Source organism: Ahaetulla prasina, chromosome 1 (genome assembly GCF_028640845.1).
Source record: "Ahaetulla prasina isolate Xishuangbanna chromosome 1, ASM2864084v1, whole genome shotgun sequence".
NCBI lineage: Eukaryota > Metazoa > Chordata > Lepidosauria > Squamata > Colubridae > Ahaetulla > Ahaetulla prasina.
Window position 1 is genome coordinate 182988876 of NC_080539.1, and position 20564 is coordinate 183009439.

The 20564-nt window shown below is 37.6% G+C and overlaps 1 protein-coding gene across 3 annotated transcripts in view; it reads right to left on the bottom strand.

The window, feature by feature from the left end:
• COL4A1 (collagen type IV alpha 1 chain) overlaps positions 1–20564 on the bottom strand; it is a 176621-nt gene that overhangs the window by 19637 nt on the left and 136420 nt on the right. For all 3 annotated transcript variants that reach the window (XM_058184421.1, XM_058184420.1, XM_058184422.1), the window contains 9 exons: positions 20400–20489; positions 8891–9043; positions 6950–7048; positions 6669–6758; positions 6265–6404; positions 4179–4305; positions 4007–4087; positions 1844–1942; positions 1153–1203 (listed from right to left, as the gene is read on the bottom strand). In XM_058184421.1, coding sequence (XP_058040404.1) covers positions 1153–1203; positions 1844–1942; positions 4007–4087; positions 4179–4305; positions 6265–6404; positions 6669–6758; positions 6950–7048; positions 8891–9043; positions 20400–20489 — 930 coding nt within the window. The remainder of the gene's footprint in view (positions 1–1152; positions 1204–1843; positions 1943–4006; positions 4088–4178; positions 4306–6264; positions 6405–6668; positions 6759–6949; positions 7049–8890; positions 9044–20399; positions 20490–20564) is intronic.

The following is a 20564-nucleotide window of genomic DNA, read 5'->3' on the forward strand; positions in this document are numbered from 1 at the left end:
GTGTCCAGCAATGTTCTTTGACGGCTTGGTTTCCTTTTATCACTAACTCTTCAAAACATAATTATTCTATAATTTAATAAAATGTTATAAACAGGGAAAAAAATAATTGCTTTTGCCAGTGAATTCCCCACATGTCATGGCCACTGTAAGTGAGATGCACTTCTTATGAGCATAATGCTATCTCTCTGTTGATGCAGCCTGGAACTGTGTTGGGGGTTTTGGCAACTGCAGCCCACTGCTGGCTCATACTTGAGTGGTTGTCCACTAGGGCACCTAGAGCCCTCTCACAGGAAAAGACATTTCAAGTCAGAAAGGTTGAGGAGACATCAGTGCATTCCTTGTTATGTCATCCCCTCTTGCTGCTCAAGTAGTCATTTCAGCAGACATGATTTCTGGGATTTTACGAGGGGAGAGGAATCGAGCGGAGGCTGGGGGAAGCCATAAAGATGAGTCTTGGTTACAAAGAAAAAGCTGTCTAGGCCCCTAAAAAACAGCTCAGCAGTGTTAACAGTAGTAGTCTACACAAAATGTCACCGGTTAAAAGAATTAAGTTTCCCCGAATTTACAGTTAAATGGAGGAATGGTGGTGGTTCTGGGGGGAATGATTTTTTCAAGCTATAAATATGGGTGAATTCTACAAGGAGAGGAGAGAGTGAATCTCTTTTTCATCTAACTAGGAACATCATACTGCTTTAAAATTAAAACAACAGCAAAGTCAGAAGCCAAAGGTGGGAATTGGGGGTGGGGAAGTGGGGATTGCTAGATGCCCAACAACAAAACAAGCTCCAGAAGCCATAGCAGTAGAAGTTTCCTCTTATTCAGTCAATGATTGATCCCTTCTGCTGTGCAGGTCCGTCTGGGGGTAGAACGGTGCTCTACAAAAGTGTAGCCACAGTACAGGAAACACTATAAACTCCAAGAAGCCAAGCTTTGTTCTGATCATGGAAAGAAATCATAGAATTTGTGCGAAGCTCAAAATACAACTTAAACACGCATGTTTTGCTTTATTTTGAGTAAAGAAGACTTCAAGTGGGCTTTTCAACCTGAGATATTTCAGGTTCAGAACATCTTACATGTCACTAATGGCAAAGAAAAATGAAAACAGTAGATGGATTCTGAGGATTCTTTACGTTTGATTTTTTAATAAGTTACCTCTTTCTCCTTTTGCACCTGGAATTCCAGGAAATCCTCTACCTGGAGGACCTGTAAAGATGAACACAGGAACTAAGAAATTGAGAAACACAGTTCCCTAAATAGTACAATCAGGTGTTAGTTAGCTTCGTATGTTAGAATAGAATTATGCAGTTACTCTAATTTTTTTCTCACACTGTAGAACATTTATATTTGTAAATGTACTCTTCTTTCCATAATGTAGCAGTTAAATTGGATAGACAGACAGACAGACAAACAATTTCTACCCCTTTGGATCTGCTTAAGAAAAATGTATAGAGGAAGGGTGGGGAGGAGAAGGGAAGTAAAGGTAAAAAAGGAAAAGTGGAAAGTAATTTATAGTAACACATTCTGTCAAAATACTGGGGCTTTGAAGGTCCTGAATGACATTCAGAGGACTCAGGAGAATAAGTGCAGAGACAGTGCACAATCAGATATGCTTAGACTGTTCTGTATTACTAATCAGCAGCAGCAGCACTGGTTTCCTAGGAAAATGTTCATCATTTTCCTCATGTATCATTCATTTTCTTATAGTATATATAAAACATTGGTTATATATTTAACCTTTCAAATGGCAAAGTTCTTTAGAGATTCCAGACAATTATTATACAACTCTGCATATGACACAACACATATATTTAATATCAGAAAACCAAGGAGATAAAAGTCTTACCTGAATCACCTTTTGAACCAGGAGCGCCTGGGATTCCATCATACCCGGGCTCACCTTTTTCTCCAACAGGTCCATGTGGACCCTGTGGTCCAGAGTCACCTGCAACATAGGAATATAGGATTCATCATGCCAAGAACCGAACAATTATATTATTTATGCATTCGGAGACGCTTTCTTTTATGTTTACTATCAGTGTTTTTTAGCAAGAAGGGTTCATGTGTGTTTATTTTTGTGTGTCTTTGAGGTGGGCCAGGTCAGGAAACTGATTCCATTAATCTGACTGGAGCTGTATTTTATTGTGGCAGGCTACCAGAATATCGAAAGCTTCCTTTCTCTCCCTTTTACTTCCCTGAGAGTTAGAGTGGAGAAAGTCTGAGCTTCTTCTTGATCTGTTCTCTGTTTTCTGGGCTAATAGCATGTTTTTGTTTTTGTAGCTGTCTCTGTACTCTTTTTTCCAAAGTACCTCTGTGGCTCTCTGTGTGAGAGGGAGGGACAGAGTACCTGATAATTTTCATTTCATTCCTTTCAGTTGGCTGACTGACAGGTCACTGAAGCGCTAGAATGAACTAAAAGAGTTTTTGTTTACTGGAAGCTACAATGAAATTCCCCTAAATTCAGATAGAAGTTGGGGTGAGACTCCAAGGAATCACACCAGTGATTTCCCCGGCTGCCCCCAAATTATATGTTGCTGTTTAAGGTAAATGCTTTCCAATTTCCATCAAATATGACCACACATCCAAACAGAATAAATACAATAAATAGTAATTGTGTTCACTAAAGCACAAAGCACTCATGTGATCTTAAGAAGGAGCACCTGAAGCTTGTAAGGTTTCAGGTGACAACACGCAAGGCTTTGATCATTTACAATGTTTGAACTGATTTTTATTTTACTTTTAATTTGTGAGGAGTCAGTGTTGCAATATGGTACAAGGCTCTGACACTTACACAAGTGCATAAGCACTATAGAGTCTTGCTCTAATACCAAAAGCACTGATTGAATTGAAGAGCAATAAAAATTTGTTTTTATTTTTACTACGATGAAAAGTTCTTAATTTGGTTAACAGATAAATGGAAGAAGATCTAAAGATCAATCAATATGATTCCAAATGACTTGGATATATCTCTCCATGTGATTTAAATTCTATTTATAAATAAATAAGTCTGTAATTAAAAGTGCATTTGTGCCTGAAACAGAAGCGTGCATGCACCAGCCCCCCAAAGCCAAAGCTTTTCTAAAGCTACCACCAAATATTAAGGAATCATTTTAAATGGTTTTTTAAAAAGCACATGGTTGATAATCATATTAATTGTATTTAATTAATTACATTTAAATTTGATTAATCAGAATTAAATTAAATCAAGCCATTTTTGGTTCAGAGCTTCTCCAGTTATTGGATTATTATTCTGTAATGTTATTGAATATATATTGCATTGTAATATAATGCATTCAAAGTGCAGTCCTTGGATTTTAAAATAAAGTTGTGCATTTCTAGGCTAGGATTAATTTTCTCTAGAAAACACTCAAGCTGAAACTACAATACACAGTATCTTATTTCACGTATCACAAAAGCAGAGGACATGTGTAGTGTATATCACCTTATCAGTTACGATCTGATTGCCATCTTAACCTGCATTTTGTAGCCCTTAAGTCAGCTTTCAGGATTGTCAAGACTGACTCGAACTTTCACCTATATTCTGCTTTGCTCGCAGCTTGACAAAGAGAATGGTGGTGGTGGATTGGAATGCAAGGGTGAGGGGATTGGCATTGAAGCATCCTCGGCTCCCGTGAGATGATTCTCCCCCCACCCCAAGGACACCCAAAGCAGATGTCACAGCGTGGCTGGCTGCTTCTCATAACAAAATGAACAGAAGTGATTGGTGGATGTAATGGACTGTGGGTAGCCCATAGGGAAAGGGGAAATGAACTATGAGTGCTTTTGCACAGGAAGCCAGAGTTGGTTGGCTTCTTCTTTGCCAACGGGGACTTATTCAGTAAAGTTTATACTGTTGATAAAATAAGGTCCAGGAATTTCTTTTTCTGGATTCACCAACTGGGCAGTTGACAAGCATGAGCTAACATGGCTCCAAGTACATGAGACATAAATATCAAAGAGAAAACCTGACCTTCCATTCAGAAATGAAACATTGTCCAAAGTCTTTTACCTGGTTGTCCTTTTAAGCCTGGAAAACCACTCAAGCCTGGGGTTCCTTTCTGTCCCTTTTCACCTGGCAGTCCTGGAACACCTTTTTTTTTAAAAAAAAGTAAAGCACACCTGTTTAATTTATAGCCTAAATAACTGGCACAAAATAATACAGGACCTTTTGGATCACCTACCTGGAGAACCTGGAAGGCCAGGCTGCCCTTTGATGCCTGGGAATCCAGGGATGCCTGAAATACCTGGAATGCCCTTTTCACCTTTGTCTCCAGGTAAGCCTGAACTGCCTGGCCATCCTTGTTCACCCTATGGACAGAATAATAATAATAATAATAATAATAATAATAATAATAATAATAATAATAATAATAATAATAATAATAATAATACATTTAGCTTACTTTTGTTCAGAGATGCTTAGTTCTTTTCCAATACTAAGTATTTTTTCCCAGACATTTGACCTGAAGTTAATTTTACTCCAGTTAAAATTTGCTATAATATGTAACCTTCAACCATCCAAGAAAGAAAACTATAGGGAGATGTTCCAAAGGATTGGCACAAAACCTAAGTATTCACTGTATCCTATTTATCCCTAAGCTGAACAAACGAGTTGTGTAATTTGCATGCATAAAGGTAACTCACATATAAACATGTAAAATATTATGCATATTGTTTTTTGATACTGCCAATTTCAATACACTGAGATGATACCTAAAAAAAGATACTTCTAGAATTGCCCAGGTATGATCTTTGCAAAACCTTGTTCCCAAAGGAACATTTCTTACTGAGAATAGATGCCTGAGTTGATGGAGGTTATGCGAGGTGCGAATGAATAGATTGAAGTTACTTGGACTGTCCCAGTTAATTCTCTGCTGGCTCTCACAAGTACATCAAGTCTTTGTGTGATCAGCCAAACCCTTTCAAGGAATCTTGTCCACAACTTTGATATATTTAGCCTCCAAAAGAGAATGAAGGGAGGTATTATAGCTGTTTTCAACTATGTAAAGAGTTGTCATACAGAAGGCCAAGTGGACATTCTCTGTTGACCAGATTCAACTAAAACTACAAGGAACTTCCTGATTGTACAAGCTACCAGCCAGGAAAACAGACTGCCATGTGAACTGATGAGTCCTCCTATAATAGATTGGTAATTTGGTAAATGATTGTCAGCAATGTTATAATGGCTCCTGCATCAAGCTGAGCTGAAATAGATGACCTCTACTGCATATTCTTAGTCTATATTCTAGGCCACAACAACTATAATTTAGCCAAAAACATCCTGACTCAGTTGTGCTTTGAATACTTATACCCCTGATGGCAAACCTATGGTACGTGTGCCACAGGTGGCACATGTAGCCATATCGGTGGGCACGTGACATGCGTGCACCGCCCAGTTGATTTTCAGGCCTTCTGGCCCCACCAGAACTAGGGAAACAGGCTGTTTCCTGCCTCCGGAGGGCCTTGGGGTGGGGTGTGGGAAAGGCCATTTTCACTCTCCCCAGGCTCCTAGAAAGCCTCTGGAGCCTGGGGAGGCCAAAAAATGGGCCTACCAGGCCCACCGTGCCATCGTGTGCCAAAAGCGGGGGGAGCACGTAGGGGTGCATGCGCATGTGGGGGGGTCACATGCACATGCGCGGAGCTGGGGCTCATAGAATTATGGGTGTCGGCACGCGCACACACGATCCACCCGCACTCCCCTCACTTTTGGCACGCGATGGCAAAAAGGTTAGCCATTACTGGCTTATACCATTCTTGTGACGAAATCAGTCTGGAGTGAATGCATGCATTGTTGCTCTGAAAAAAATTGCTTTTTTTTTTCACAGCAGGCTCCACAAAACTCTTCTGAGTCAAATTTTAATACACGTTTTCCCACTCCAGAATAACTTGTTAGCTACTTCTCTGTGGTACCTACACTCAAGTTGTCAGTCTATTGTTTCACTTTCTGACCACACAAGAACCAAGAGCTTATTATGCTAAGAAAGAAGGGGTACAGTGGGTCCTCAGAAATGCACATACTTTGCATGCCCTAGGCTTTCACTTCTAGTGTCATCAAACAATTCAGGGAAAGGCTGCTGCTCCAATTATCTGACTCCAGACAAATAAATTTCTTATACTGCCTATATCAATTTTTCTCCTGCCTTTCATATTTTTTTGATTATAGAAACCTAGTCCTAAATATCTATCTCTTGAAATTAGAGATAGATTAGCACAGTAATCTAAATGTTGTTTATGACATTAACATATATTATGAAGGATTATGGATACCTTCTCACCAGGAACTCCAGGGAAGCCAATTCCAGGAAGTCCAGAATCTCCTTTATGTCCCTTTTCACCTTTAGCTCCAGGAAATCCTGATTGACCTGCCTCACCTGGAAAGCCTTGAAACCCTTTTTCTCCAGGTAGCCCTGAAAGACACATTATAAGTGTTTTTTTTCCCTTGAAACAAATTTAAACTGAATATTTGGAGCGATGGATGGCAATTTAGTACAAAATTCCAAATCATCCAGAGCAGGGGTCTCCAACCTTGGCAACTTTAAGACTTGTGGACTTCAACTCCCAGAGTCCCTCAACCAGCAAAACTGGCTGAGGAACCCTGGGAGTTGAAGTCCACAAGTCTTAAAGTTGCCAAGGTTGGAGACCCTTGATCCAGAGTCTACAGTGAATAGTACCTGGTAAACCCATTTCGCCCATTGATCCTTTTTCTCCAGGAAATCCTGATTCACCCTGGAATCCTGGACTGCCTGTATCTCCTTTTGGTCCTAAATTTAAAAAGAAAATTGGGTTAATTTAAATATACTAAGTCATAGAGACATAATTGAAAGGGTTTATTAGATAATGTAAGTACATAGGTGATGCTATTAAAAGTAAAATTATAGCATGGAGGGGTACTATAAACTTTCATTCAAAAAAATTCTGGAAAAAAAAACCCCACCCAGATGTTTAACCATACCTGCTTTGCCTGGTAAACCAGGCTCTCCATCCTTCCCTGGCATTCCTGGGCTGCCAGAAATTCCTGGAATTCCTTTTTCTCCTATTACCCCTTTTGCTCCTAAAAATCAAACAGGTTGATTTACTGTCAAGATTCTCTCTCGACCATGCTTGAAGTTCTGCATTATAAAATTCTGGTTATATCACAAAGATTAGTTGATAGAAACAGTGCTTCTACTGTACTACAATACCAAATAGATTTAAACATAGTGTTTCTATCCCAACACAAAATCAAAGAGTACTTTTGAATATACATGAATATACTGAAACATTTAGCTTTAACTAGCCCAACCTCAAGCCCAAATTTCAATAATAATCCTGGACCCAAGAAAAGTCATATTCAGAAGCCCAGTTCATTCAATGGGTAGCAAAGACTAGCAGAAAAGAAGTGTACTTGTACTTTGCCTCACATTTCAGAGGCAAAAATTGTAATGTGCTATGCCTTGGTTCAATAACATAAGTAAACCAGTTAATTATTCTGCATGCCAACAAAATGGTTTTCTTCTCTAAGACCAAATCACTGTGTGAGGTTGCAAAAACAATACTGCTTTACAAGTCTAAGAGAGGCCTCCAATAAACCCCAGGTCATTCCAGCCCAAGATAGGATGGATCTTGGAGAGCAGCAATCTAACTGGATCATCTGAAACTGCCTCCTAAAATGTAGGGCACTGACTACTCTAACCTGTTGCATGCATATTGGATGACTTTAATTCTTGCATGAGTGAATGCCATTAAAATTAATCTGTTCTTTGATAGCCTAGAGCAGGGGTGTCAAACTCACGGTGGCATCACATAACATATCAGGACTTTTCCCCCCTTCGCTAAATTGGGTGAGGGCATGGCCAGCACATGACGCATCTGGCCTGCAGGCCACGAGTTTGACAGCCTTGGCTTAGAGGACCTTAAGTTTAGCCATTAATATTCAAACAGTGACACAAGTTTCTTTGGGGTGAAATAATCTAAGTATTAAGGAGTACATTTTATAGTGCATACAAATTTCTCCTTTATTTATTATTTTATTTATTTATTTATTTAATCAAACTTTTATACCGCCCTTCTCCCAAAGGACTCAGGGAGGTTTACAGCCAGATAAAAACAAGACAAACATAATAAATACAGAATAAAATACTATTTAAAAGACTTATTTGATTTGGCCCTTTAATACTAAGATGTTCCAAAGAGCAATACACAGCGCACCTCTCCATTTGCTTTGAGATCAAATTGTTTCATTTTTTATAATATTTCTTTAGTCCTGAAGGAAGAGGGAATTTTGGCTATTTTTCTCATTCAGATTCTTGGAAAATTGTCTGGGCAGCTCCTCCATTTGGCTAAAGCAGAGCAAACCTCTTTGATATCAAGAGAGGATTATCTGCCTTTTCAGACGATCCCAAATGAGTTAATGCCTCTGCAAAAATTACACTGTAGAAAGCTATTTTTAGTCTTCCTGATTCTCCACCTCAGCAAAAGGATTTCTTTTACATCTAAAAAGGAAGAAACTAACTAACCATGGAGGAACCTCACTAAATAGATTTGTCAGCCTAGTATTTGATTTTTAAGCTTAAATGGTGCCCTCCAGCATCCTAAGAAGTATCATTTCAAGCACAGGGGTTGGATGCTGGTCTATCCAATGTGGCCATTACTACTTCATCCATCACTTTGGAAGGTATATTTTTATTTCCTTTGCCGAGCAAGGGAGATGTTGGCATCCTGTTACATGTCTGCAATATCCCCGTTAATAGTATTTTCTTGCTTATAAGTTCCAGATGGACTTTAAGGCAAATATCTGGGTAGAAATTAAGTACATGATTATTTGGCATGCCAGAATTATTATTATCTAGACTTAGAGGAGAAAACAATCAAAATACAACAGAAACAATGAAACATATTATTTAATTTGACAGACCTTTATCTCCTTGTTCCCCTTTTTGGCCTTTCAGATTTTCCATGTCAACGAGGTCCATTGATCCTGGCTCCCCTGGGAGTCCACCTTCACCTTTTTCACCTTTTAAACCTGGGTCACCTCTTTGTCCTGCCAATCCAGGAAAACCTAGGCTACCTATGCAGAACAAAATCCAGAGAATATTATAAGGGCATTTTAGCCTTGGCAGTAAGAATGGCGTTTTCAAACCTCTAATAATAAAGTATTTAAAAGGCGATCAGCAAGAATTGTTAAACATTTATTACAAGACAATGACAGCAACAGTTCAGCAACAATGACAATCAATGGCCAAATAATTTTGATCAGACTTTGTGGACAACGCTTTAATATGATGATCATTCAATGTTACGCTCCAACTACTGATGCAGAAATAGAGTAGGTCGATGTCTTTTGTGATCAAGTTCAATTTGAAATCAACAGAACATGCAAGAAAAATCCACTCTTGTGATTGGAGACTTGAATGCCAAAATAAGGAACATGAAAGAGAAAAATGTAGTTGGGTTACATGGCTTAGGACAGCAGTCCCCAGCCTTTGTGACTTGGCAGCCTGATGGCAGGGGGAGAGGGGAACCGGGCTGCATGAATGATGGGCCAGCACACACAGACACAGCTTGACTTGCACGAGTGGCGGGTTGGCTCATGCACATGCATGACTGCACAGCTTGACTTGCACAAGTTGGAAGACCTGAAGGACCAAGTTAGAAAACAGATCATTGTGAAGAAAATCTAGGGGTTGCTAAGAGTTGGCAATAACTTCATAACTAATCAGTCAGTCAGCCAATCCGTCAATAAATCAGAGAGCAACAGAACTGCCTATGGGAGGAATTAAGGTATTAAGACAGACTTTGGAGCTCGGTTTCCTTTTTACATTGTTAATCAGCCATTTTTTTAAAAAAAAATCTGACACACCACAATTATTTGAATTTTTAAATGTGCAAATATCTTGGAATTACATATTCCTGGAACTACACACTTTATACCTGGTTGCACATTTAATTAATTTTTCTTCTACTTAGTTGTCTCTGATTCTCAGAGACTGCCTGAACAAGTCCCTGCAATTTTCTTGGCAAGGTTTTTCGGAAGTGATTTGCCATTGCTTCCTCCCTAGGGCTTACAGAAAGTGACTGTCCCAAAATCACGCAGCTGGTTTTGAGCCTAAGGCAGGACTGGAATTCAGAATCTCTAGTTTCTTGCCTGATGCCTTAAACACTTCACTTTCATTTTTAATTTGCATCATAAAACAGATTTAACATTTGTGGTAATTCCAGTGGCTGAACAGCTCCTACAGAACATCCATCAGTACAGGCCTAACCTTTAGAACCTTAATTCTTTCACAATTAGACTTATCTTCTCTTTTAATGGGTAAATCTGCTCCATCAACAGTTAGGAGCTTGTTTCTCTCAGTCTTATTGTCAGGAGTCCATGTAATTTCTCTCTCTGGTAAATGTCTTCATCTGGATCCTAAGACTGCTTTATTTTAACAATAGCATATAACAGCAATTTTCAGGGGTCTACTTGAACGTTGTCATTTCACCTTACGTTGCTTAACTTAATTCTTGTTACAGCCATGGATGATAGACAACACACACACAGATAGATATACAGACACTCAGATAAATAGAAAGCAAGGACAGCAACATACATCTGTTCAAAAAATCCTAAATCTAATATTTAATAATGCTTCATTACAACCATCCAAGAATTACATTACACACAAAGAAAGCTTGTTAAAATTAATAGCACACAGATAGCTTTTAATTCCAATATGAATATGACATTCTCCCTCCCTCCCTCCCTCCCCCTCCCCTCTCTCTCTCTCACACAGGCAGTTTATATTATTCAATTAAATGTTGGAAAGGCTGTATACAGAAGGGTACGTTTCTATGTGATAGACTATGTAAGGCTTACACTGCTCTCCAGAATATAAGATTTAAAACTAAACAAAAAGTAAAATGGTTTCCTGAAATGGGGTTATTACATATATTGGAAGAGAGAATGCTAAATAACATTATGTTATCATAATCACCACTACTTACCATATATTTACTTCTATCCATTAAATATATAATATGCCAACAGCATATAACAGGATAGAATCAAAAAAATTTACACACAGAGGACCAAATCACAACTTTATCAGATCTGGAATAATTATACATTATATCTTCTATACATACCAGAATGTAATGTAATGTAATAATATATACAGTAAAATACAATACAATACAATACACATATTTACATTACATTCCGATAGAAGTTCCCAGAGGCTGGGCTCCAGCATGAGTCCAAAAGTTTGGAAGACTAAACCTCTATCTTATTATAGTGAATAAAGGACTTCCTATGTTCATACATCCTAGTCTAAATTCTTGAACCAGCCTTTAAAAGCCCAAAAGCATCCTATTCACTTGATTTTTTAAAACCTGTATCTATAACCACCACTTGTATTCTATCAGACCACCAGGTGGCAATATAGTATTAATTTTTATTTAATCAGTCCTCCAGTTCTCTCTCCCTTTCTGTCTGGAAAAAGCTATTGTTTCATTGCTTAAAGATGGATTGTTAGTTTTACTGTTCTTCAAACATTATATAAAACTTCCAAATACTTTTGGATCTATAATTATTCTAGAGTTAAAAGAGGTCTTTAAATAACAGATCTGAAAATCTACCTACGAAGTATTTATCCCAAAACAAAAGAAAAAATAACATATTGTTTAAAGATGTGAAGAAATAAAATAATTGACCTATGAGACAGTTCAAAGGATCTTTGAAAAACTGGGTGAAAATCTTATAACTAAAGTGACAGCAATAATTTCTACACCTGCCAGCTTATTTCTTAAAGTAGATTTAAATAAAAGAACTCACAGTAAAAGATGTAGAAATTAAAAGTGTTGCGGAAACATTGGGAAATGAAGAAACTGGATTACAAGGCAGAGATGATTGTCAGTGTGATGAAGAGATGAAAAATAAACTGGATAAGGAATTACTATTGAATTTACAAAAGAAGTTTTCTAGAACTTTGATTAAATTTTTTAAATGAGAGAAAGAAAATGTGACTGCAGATTCAATCCAATTTAGCAACTTGATAAAGGCGAAGAAAAAAGGAAAAAGGAAAGACTATACAGCCAGTTTAATTGATAAATGTTAAAGCAGAATAGAATAGAATAGAATAGAATAGAATAGAATAGAATAGAATAGAATAGAATAGAATAGAATAGAATTTTATTGGCCAAGTGTGATATGCTCTCAGTGTACATAAAAGAAAAAATACCTTCATCAAGGTACAACACTTACAACACTTAATGATGGTCATAGGGTACAAATAAGCAATCAGGAAACAATCAGTATCAATATAAATCATAAAGATTACCAGCAACAAAGTTACAGTCATACAGTCATAAGTGGGAAGAGATGGGTGATGGGAACGATGAGAATATTAATAGTGCAGATTTAGTAAATAGTTTGACAGTGTTGAGGGAATTATTTGTTTAGCAGAGTGATGGCCTTCGGGAAAAAACTGTTCTTGTGTCTAGTTGTTCTGGTGTGCAGTGCTCTATAGCGTCGTTTTGAGGGTAGGAGTTGAAACAGTTTATGTCCAGGATGTGAGAGATCTGTAAATATTTTCACGGCCCTCTTCTTGATTCGTGCAGTATACAGGTCCTCAATGGAAGGCAGGTTGGTAGCAATTATTTTTTCTGCAGTTCTAATTATCCTCTGAAGTCTGTGTCTGTCTTGTTGGGTTGCAGAACCAAACCAGACAGTTATAGAGGTGCAAATGACAGACTCAATAATTCCTCTGTAGAACTGGATCAGCAGCTCCTTGGGCAGTTTGAGCTTTCTGAGTTGGCGCAGAAAGAACATTCTTTGTTGTCCTTTTTTGATGATGTTTTTGATGTTGGCTGTCCATTTTAGATCTTGCGATATGGTAGAACCTAGAAATTTGAAGGTTTTTACTGTTGATACTGTGTTGTCTAGTATTGTGAGAGGTGGAAATATTTCCTGAAGTCTACCACCATTTCTATGGTTTTGAGTGTGTTCAGTTCCAGATTGTTTCGGTCGCACCACAAGGCTAGTCGTTCGACCTCCCGTCTGTTTGCAGATTCGTCATTGTCTCGAATGAGACCAATCACTGTTGTGTCATCTGCGAACGTCAGTAGCTTAACAGATGGATCATTGGAGATGCAGTCATTGGTATACAGAGAGAAGAGAAGTGGGGAGAGCACACAGCCTTGGGGGCCCCCTGTGCTAATTGTACAGGTATTTGATGTGATCTTGCTTAGCTTCACCTGCTGCTTCCTGTTTGTTAGGAAGCTTATGATCCACTTACAAGTCTGTTCAAATAGTATTTTCAAATTTGAAAATAGTAAGAACTATTTTCAAAAATTCTGCTAATGCTTTATGGACTTTGTGCTGACACCTGGACTGAAATGGTAACAATGTTTGAAATGGCAATTGGATAAGTGGGGGGATATGGGAAGGAAGGAATTGTTTACCTAACAGCATGGGGAAAATATTAACTTGCTTGTACTTGTTGCAAGGACAATCAGGAGTCACTTCTTTAAATATCCTTTTTCCTATGCTTTTCTCTATCCTTTTCTTTTTTTATTCCTTTCTTCCTTCTCTGCACTTTGTATTTTTTATGTTTTATATTAGTTTTTCTGATATTGTACAATTCTTCAATAATAAGTATTTTAAAAAGAGGAGGAGAGCAGCTACAGTATAATTCAGGCTGAAGCACAACGAAGTTCATCACAGTAATGAACCTTCTGCTATTAGTCTGGCATATCTTGCAAACAGTTTTTAAATTACCACATTTTCCTCTACAGATTATCATAAGCAGAACAGTATTTAGTCTGAAGTATAATTAAGTATACAATATCTATATCTTTTGGCATGGCATAACAACAATCACTTTCCTCCTTAGATTTTTCTTTTAAACATGAATTGAATCAGAAGCCCAGGGCTGGATAAGAAATATTACTTCTTTCTTTCATATAATTAACTCAAACAGAATTGCTTCCTAGAGTTTTGTCAAGAAAATTTAGTATTTATAGAAAATGCTTTCTTCTAAAACTATGATTTTATGGATCACAAATTGACTATATACTCTCTACACAAATATAGAAAAACTGGGAGGCGTGAACAGCTTTAAGGCGAGACTGAGGGTTCTTTTGGGGCTCTGGAAGAACCGCTGATATCCCAGATGATCGGGGGTCTTAATTGACCTAAACTGTCTCATAGGGACAGTGAACTACAGAAGCACGGACTGATAAACTCAGGGAATCCGCAAACTCCCGGGTTGATCAGAGGTAGCTTCTTGAACCGAACAACTGAGGAAAGCAGTCATAGAAGCTGCTAAGAAGCTGGGGCAGTCACAATGGAGTGAAGAAACTAAGAGAAAGTGCATCATCTGGGTGAGAATCTAATTTTCTAGATAAAAGATTTCTTTTTATAAACACTTGGATTTAATATAGATAGACTGAATAAATGGCTAAAGCGAAGAAGGAGCATGGGTGTGTATTGGCTCTCAATTTCCAGTATTGAAGCAGCGAAGAAAGTGAAAGCCCAAGAGGGAAGGGGGGAAAAAGTTCCTTTTTTTTTTTTGAATGAACTAAATAAATTGATAAACTGACTGGGGATTGATTTATAAGTGCAGATTTGGAACTAAGAAGCACTAGAAAAGTGTTTGATTACTCTGAGAAAGAAGAGAAGGATTATAAATGGAATTACAATGAATGGAAACTGATTAAAGAATTGAAGTGGGGAAAAGCATAGTTTAGCTATACTGCAGAGCCATCTAGTAGCAAAAAAAGAGAAGTCTTTAAAAATGATTATAAAATTTAAAGCTGACCTTCACTATGCTGGCTGTATAGATAAGAAAACAGACGTGGAAGAGAGAAACACATTTGGGAAAGAAAGGAAGAGATTGGAGTCCTGAATTTATTTTTATGTTTTGAATTTTTATTTTTCTAATTGGGGTTTTGTTTGTTTGTTTGTTTTTGAGCTTTTTGAAGTACTTTGTTTTGGAATTGGTATTTTGGTTATTCTTTTTGGCAGTGGGTTTTTTTTGTTGTTGTTCTTTCTGATGTACTATTTGATGTGGGAATAAGACATGGAAGAATTCTTACCATTTAAATTTTGGATTAAGGCAAGAAGAGTTGAAAAAGCTTACAATTTTACTTTTTTTTAGTTTTTAGCTTTAGCTATTATTTTTTATTATATATCCTTTTCTTTTCCTGGCTTTTTCCCCTATTGTATTTGGGGATAGTTTTTTTCTCTTGGGGGGTGTATTGGATTTTTGCAACTTTTCTTTTTTTTCTTTTTTTCTTTTTTCTATTTTCATTTTTTCTAGTCCACCCATTGGGGTGAACTAGATATTTGGATCATAAATATCAACCATAAAGTGCAAGACCTAGAGGAAAAATTGACATCAGTGGATAAAAACCAAGAACGAACAATCACTTCTCTTGAGATGGACAAAGCTGATTTTTATCTAAGATTTCAAAATATAGAGGAAGAAAAAGGGGAAAATTTGCCAGAAGTAATGGCAGAGATGCTGGCAGAAGTGTTGGAACAACCCAAGGAGAAGATAAATGAGATGGATGCAGTATTTAAAGTGCACACAAGATATGCAATGAGAAACAAGTTACCAAGAAAAGTTCCCAAAATCCCCAAAGCTTTAACCAAAGACTATCTACTGTTGACCTCACCCCATTCCTAAGAGGTCTGTAAAGGGCTTGCATAAGAGCACCAGTGTGCCTACCATTCCTGTCCTAATGTTCCCTTTGGTTGTATCCAATTCGTATGGTTATTTCATGCTTATACTTATATATATTGTTGTGTTTGACAAACAAACAAATAAATAAATAAATAGATTTACAAAGAAAGCAATAAAGACAGAGATACTACAAATAACTAGAAACACTGCAATGAAATATAAAGATAAAGAGATAATGGTGTTGAGACAAGTGGAATAGAATAGAATAGAATTTTTTATTGGCCAAGTGTGATTGGACACACAAGGAATTTGTCTTGGTGCATATGCTCTCAGTGTACATAAAATATACCTTCATCAAAGTGCAACACTTACAACACTTAATGATGGTCATAGGGTACAAATTTAACACTTAATGATAGTCATAGGCTACAATTAAGCAATCAGAAAACAATCAATACAGTATAAATCGTAAAGATACAAGCAACAAAGTTACAGTCATAAGTGGAAGGAGATGGGTGATGGGAACGATAAGATTAATAGTAGTGCAGATTTAGTAAATAGTTTGACAGTGTTGAGGGAATTATTTGTTTAGCAGGGTGATGGCATTCGGGAAAAAACTGTTCCTGTGTCTAGTTGTTCTCGTGTGCAGTGTTCTATAGTGTTGTTTTGAGGGTAGGAGTTGAAACAGTTTATGTTCAGGATGTGAGGTATCTGTAAGTATTTTCACAGTCCTCTTTTTGATTTGTGCAGTATACAGGTCCTCAATGGAAGGCAGGTAGGTAGCAATTATTTTTTCCGCAGTTCTAATTATCCTCTGAAGTCTGTGTCTGTCTTGTTGGGTTGAAGAACCAAGCCAGACAGTTCTAGAGGGTCAGATGACAGTCTCAATAATTGAGATAAATAATTGAGACAAATACCCAGAAGAGTCAGAGATTTGAGGAAGGAATATAATTTCCTAGCAAGACTTTTAATTACAAAAGGAGTGAGTTTCGGGCGGCTAATACCAGAAGGGATACTGGTGACATGGCAACAACAAAGACATAGATTAGATTCTATTGAAAAAGCAAATTATTCTATGAGCAATTTTGGGGACAATTAGAAGTTAATAGTAATGGCTCGCTCATACACAACATTCCCCAGTCGTACCAACAATGAATACAATGACCTAACATAAATAGATTTCACAGAAGATAATTTTGAAAAGGCGCAAACTAAAACCATCTCTATCCATTGGACCTGATGGACTATGTGCATACTTCTTTAAAAAGCTTTCCACTAATATAGCAGAACCCCTAAGCATAATCTTTGAAAAAGCTTTCACGACCAGCTCCCTTCCCAAACTTTGGTCACTAGCCACAGTCATTCCTGTCTTCAAAAAAGGAGACCCCAGCCTAGTTGAAAATTACAGACCAATATCTTTATGCTGCGTTATCTGCAAAGTAATGGAATCAATCATCAACCAATCCATTACCCTCCACCTGGAAACAAACAACCTATTCTCAAATAAACAATTTGGTTTCAGAAAAAAATTATCCTGTAATTTACAACTTCTTCACTACAAAAACATATGGACCACAAAAACACATGGACCACAAATCTTGATCAGGGCAAAGCAATTTACATAGACTCTGTGATACATTTGACTCTGTGGTACATGACAAACTTCTCCTAAAACTAAAATCCTACGGCATCTCCGGAACCCTGCACAACTGGATAACAGCAATTCCTGTCAAACAGACAACAAGTGGTCAAAATAGGCAATGCCCTATCAAATCCTGTTCCTGTCTAAATAAATCTAAATAAAACTAAACTGTCAATAGCGGCGTTCCCCAAGGCAGTGTTCTTGGACCAATACTCTTCATATTATACATTAACGATCTCTGTGACCATATTACAATTGTGTTCTCTTCGCTGATGATGTTAAACTATTCAACACTACCAACAATACAGCTACCCTTCAAAAAGACCTTGACTTTGTGTCGGAATGGTCAAAAACTTGGCAACTCCAAATCTCAACCAGCAAATTCTCTGTCTTACATATTGGAAAAAAGAATCAGAACACTAAATACAAGCTCGATGGACATTACCTTGTAGATGACCCCCACCCCATTAAAGACCTTGGAGTTTTCATATCAAATGATCTAAGTAACAAAGCCCACTGCAACTACATCGCAAAAAAGGCTTTAAGAGTTGTAAACTTAATATTGAGTAGCTTCTTCTCCAGAAACACTACACTACTAACCAGAGCATATAAAACATTTGCTAGACCAATTCTTGAATACAGCTCGCCTGCCTGGAACCCATACCTCATTTCGGACATCCCCTGATTACAACAAAATACCTTATACCACCAGACTTAAAATCCTGGGTTTAGAAAATTTAGAACTCGGCTGCCTTTGACATGACCTGAGTTTAAGTCATAGAATCATCTGTTACAACGTCCTTCCAGTTTAAGACTACTTCAGCTTCAATCACAACAATACACGAGCACACAATAGATTTAAGCTTAATGTGAACCACTCCAATCTTGATTGCAGAAAATATGACTTCAGCAACAGAGTTGTTAATGCCTGGAATGCACTACCAGACTCTGTGGTCTCTTCCCAAAATCCCCAAAGCTTTAACCAAAAACTATCTACTATTGACCTTACCCCATTCCTAAGAGGTCTGTAAGAGGTGTGCATAAGATCACCAACGTGCCTACCGTTCCTGTCCTAATGTTCCCTTTGATACTACCTGAAGTAAACCAGATCATTTACTACAAGCAGTAATAATGAGTTGACACTAAAATATTTTAGACAATAATGCAAAGTCAAGAGATGTTGTCCCCAGTATTTGGGGACAACATCCCCAAAGTCAAGGACAACTGAAAATGAAGACAAGGTAGGTAGATACTACCATTGATGGCACTGTTTGTGAATAGAGGAACTCAAAGAAGAAGCTAGTGTGAAAACCATCCTGGCAAAATGATGCATCAGGACACAGAGTCAGAAGTGACTGAATAACTAAACTAGCACCTTGCTCCCTAAGAAGGCTAATTAATTAATTAATTAATCTTAATCAAGTTCTTCTACTTTTTCAGTTATATGTAAAAAAGTTCTATCTATCCACAAAGTCAACTCAATACATTCATTCTTTTTTCACATATTTGTTGATCCTCATTTATTTCCTCAATATAGGATCATCTCAACATTCAACATTTAAATTGATCACTCCACTTATTTTTAGTCCGCAATCATTTTTATTACCATATACATTTATTAAGTAATTCATTTTCACTACATTTAACTCATTTTCATGCATCTTCTGACATACCTAACTCACTCCCATATAACAAAGAAGGCAGAAGCATATGCCAACACAAATATATTTTGCTTCTTTCAACATTATATGAAACTAGCACGTACTACTTGCTTCCTTTCTACCAGAACTTGTATATATATATCCCTCCATTTCCCCATCTTCATATTTTACCAAGGGACAGAAATTCATCTATTGCTCTAGTTTTCACCATTCATATTTAACCTGCAATCATTCATTCCATTTCCCCTCTCAAACAAAATTACTTTCCTCTTAAATATGTCAGTTTTCCAAAGCATGACCACCTGGTGTCATGTCTATATAATTGTTGCTGCAAAACATTCAGTTCTCAGTCTTATAAGATCATCGGCTGAAGAGCTTGTAGAAAACATGTTTTTTAAGGTTCTGGTGATGAGGAACTCAGCTGGGATCGCCAGAGGAGCCTTTTAAAACCTTTTTTTTAACAACCTCTTCGGCCGAAGAGGTTGTTAAAAAAAAGAGTTTAAAGGCTCTGACGATCCCAGCTGAGCCGCGGGATCATCAAAGGCTTTTTTTTTACTTTTAAAGGCATGTTTTCAGCTGAAGAAAAACTGCTTTTAAAAGTAAAAAAAAAACAAAACCTGTGATGATGGGGCGACTCAGCAGGGGCAGAGGGTGGGGCCAGGGATTTTTGCTACCGGTTCTCCGAACCACCAGCCGCCATCGCTACTGGATCAGGCGATCTGGTCCGAACCGGGAGCATTTCACCCCTGGTTTATTCTCACACTTTGCCTTGCTTCCATCAAGCATCATGCTTACAGGATTCTGGGGTGCATAGAAGGGCCTGAATGTCTGTGGAGATCCTCAGTCATCAGGGTCTTAAAGGCCCTTTTTTCAAAAGGAATTGGACTGCTTTTTCCTTGAGGAAGAAGATGTTCTGCTTCTTCTCCAAGAAGCTGGGCCTCTGTGGCTCAGACTAGTAAGACAGTCTGTTATTAACACAGCTGCCTGCAATTACTGCAGGTTCTAGTCCCACCAGGCCCAAGGTTGACTCAGCCTTCCATCCTTTATAAGGTAGGTAAAATGAGGACCCAGATTGTTGGGGGCAATAAGTTGACTTTGTATATAAATATACAAATAGGATGTTAACATAGTGTAAGCCGCCCTGAGTCTTCAGAGAAGGGTGGGATATAAATGCAAAAAAAAAAAAAAAAGCTTCTTCATGAAAGCCTCATCATCAGCTTCTTGGATGAGAAGAAAAACTTCTGCTTCTGCTTCTGCTTCTTCTTCTAAAAAACATGTCGTTGCCTTTTGAAAAAAGCACCTTTGAGACAAGGGCCTGAAGGAAACTCTGAGTAGGAGCACAAATGTTAGGAGGTATCTTGGCATTCTCTTGGGACTTTTATTTCTAATTGTTTCATTTTTAAAACAATTCCTAGAAGCAGATTGCCAAAATCTAATTTTCATTTGGCTTACCTTTTTCACCTGGAGTTCCAGGAGCTCCTATAGGACCAGGGAGACCTTGAATTCCAGGGGTACCCATAATTCCCATTTCTCCTTTCAGTCCTAAAATCAAATTGTATTAATTTTCTACATTATTGATAAGTTTATATAATATATTTCTATTTTCATAATAAATTC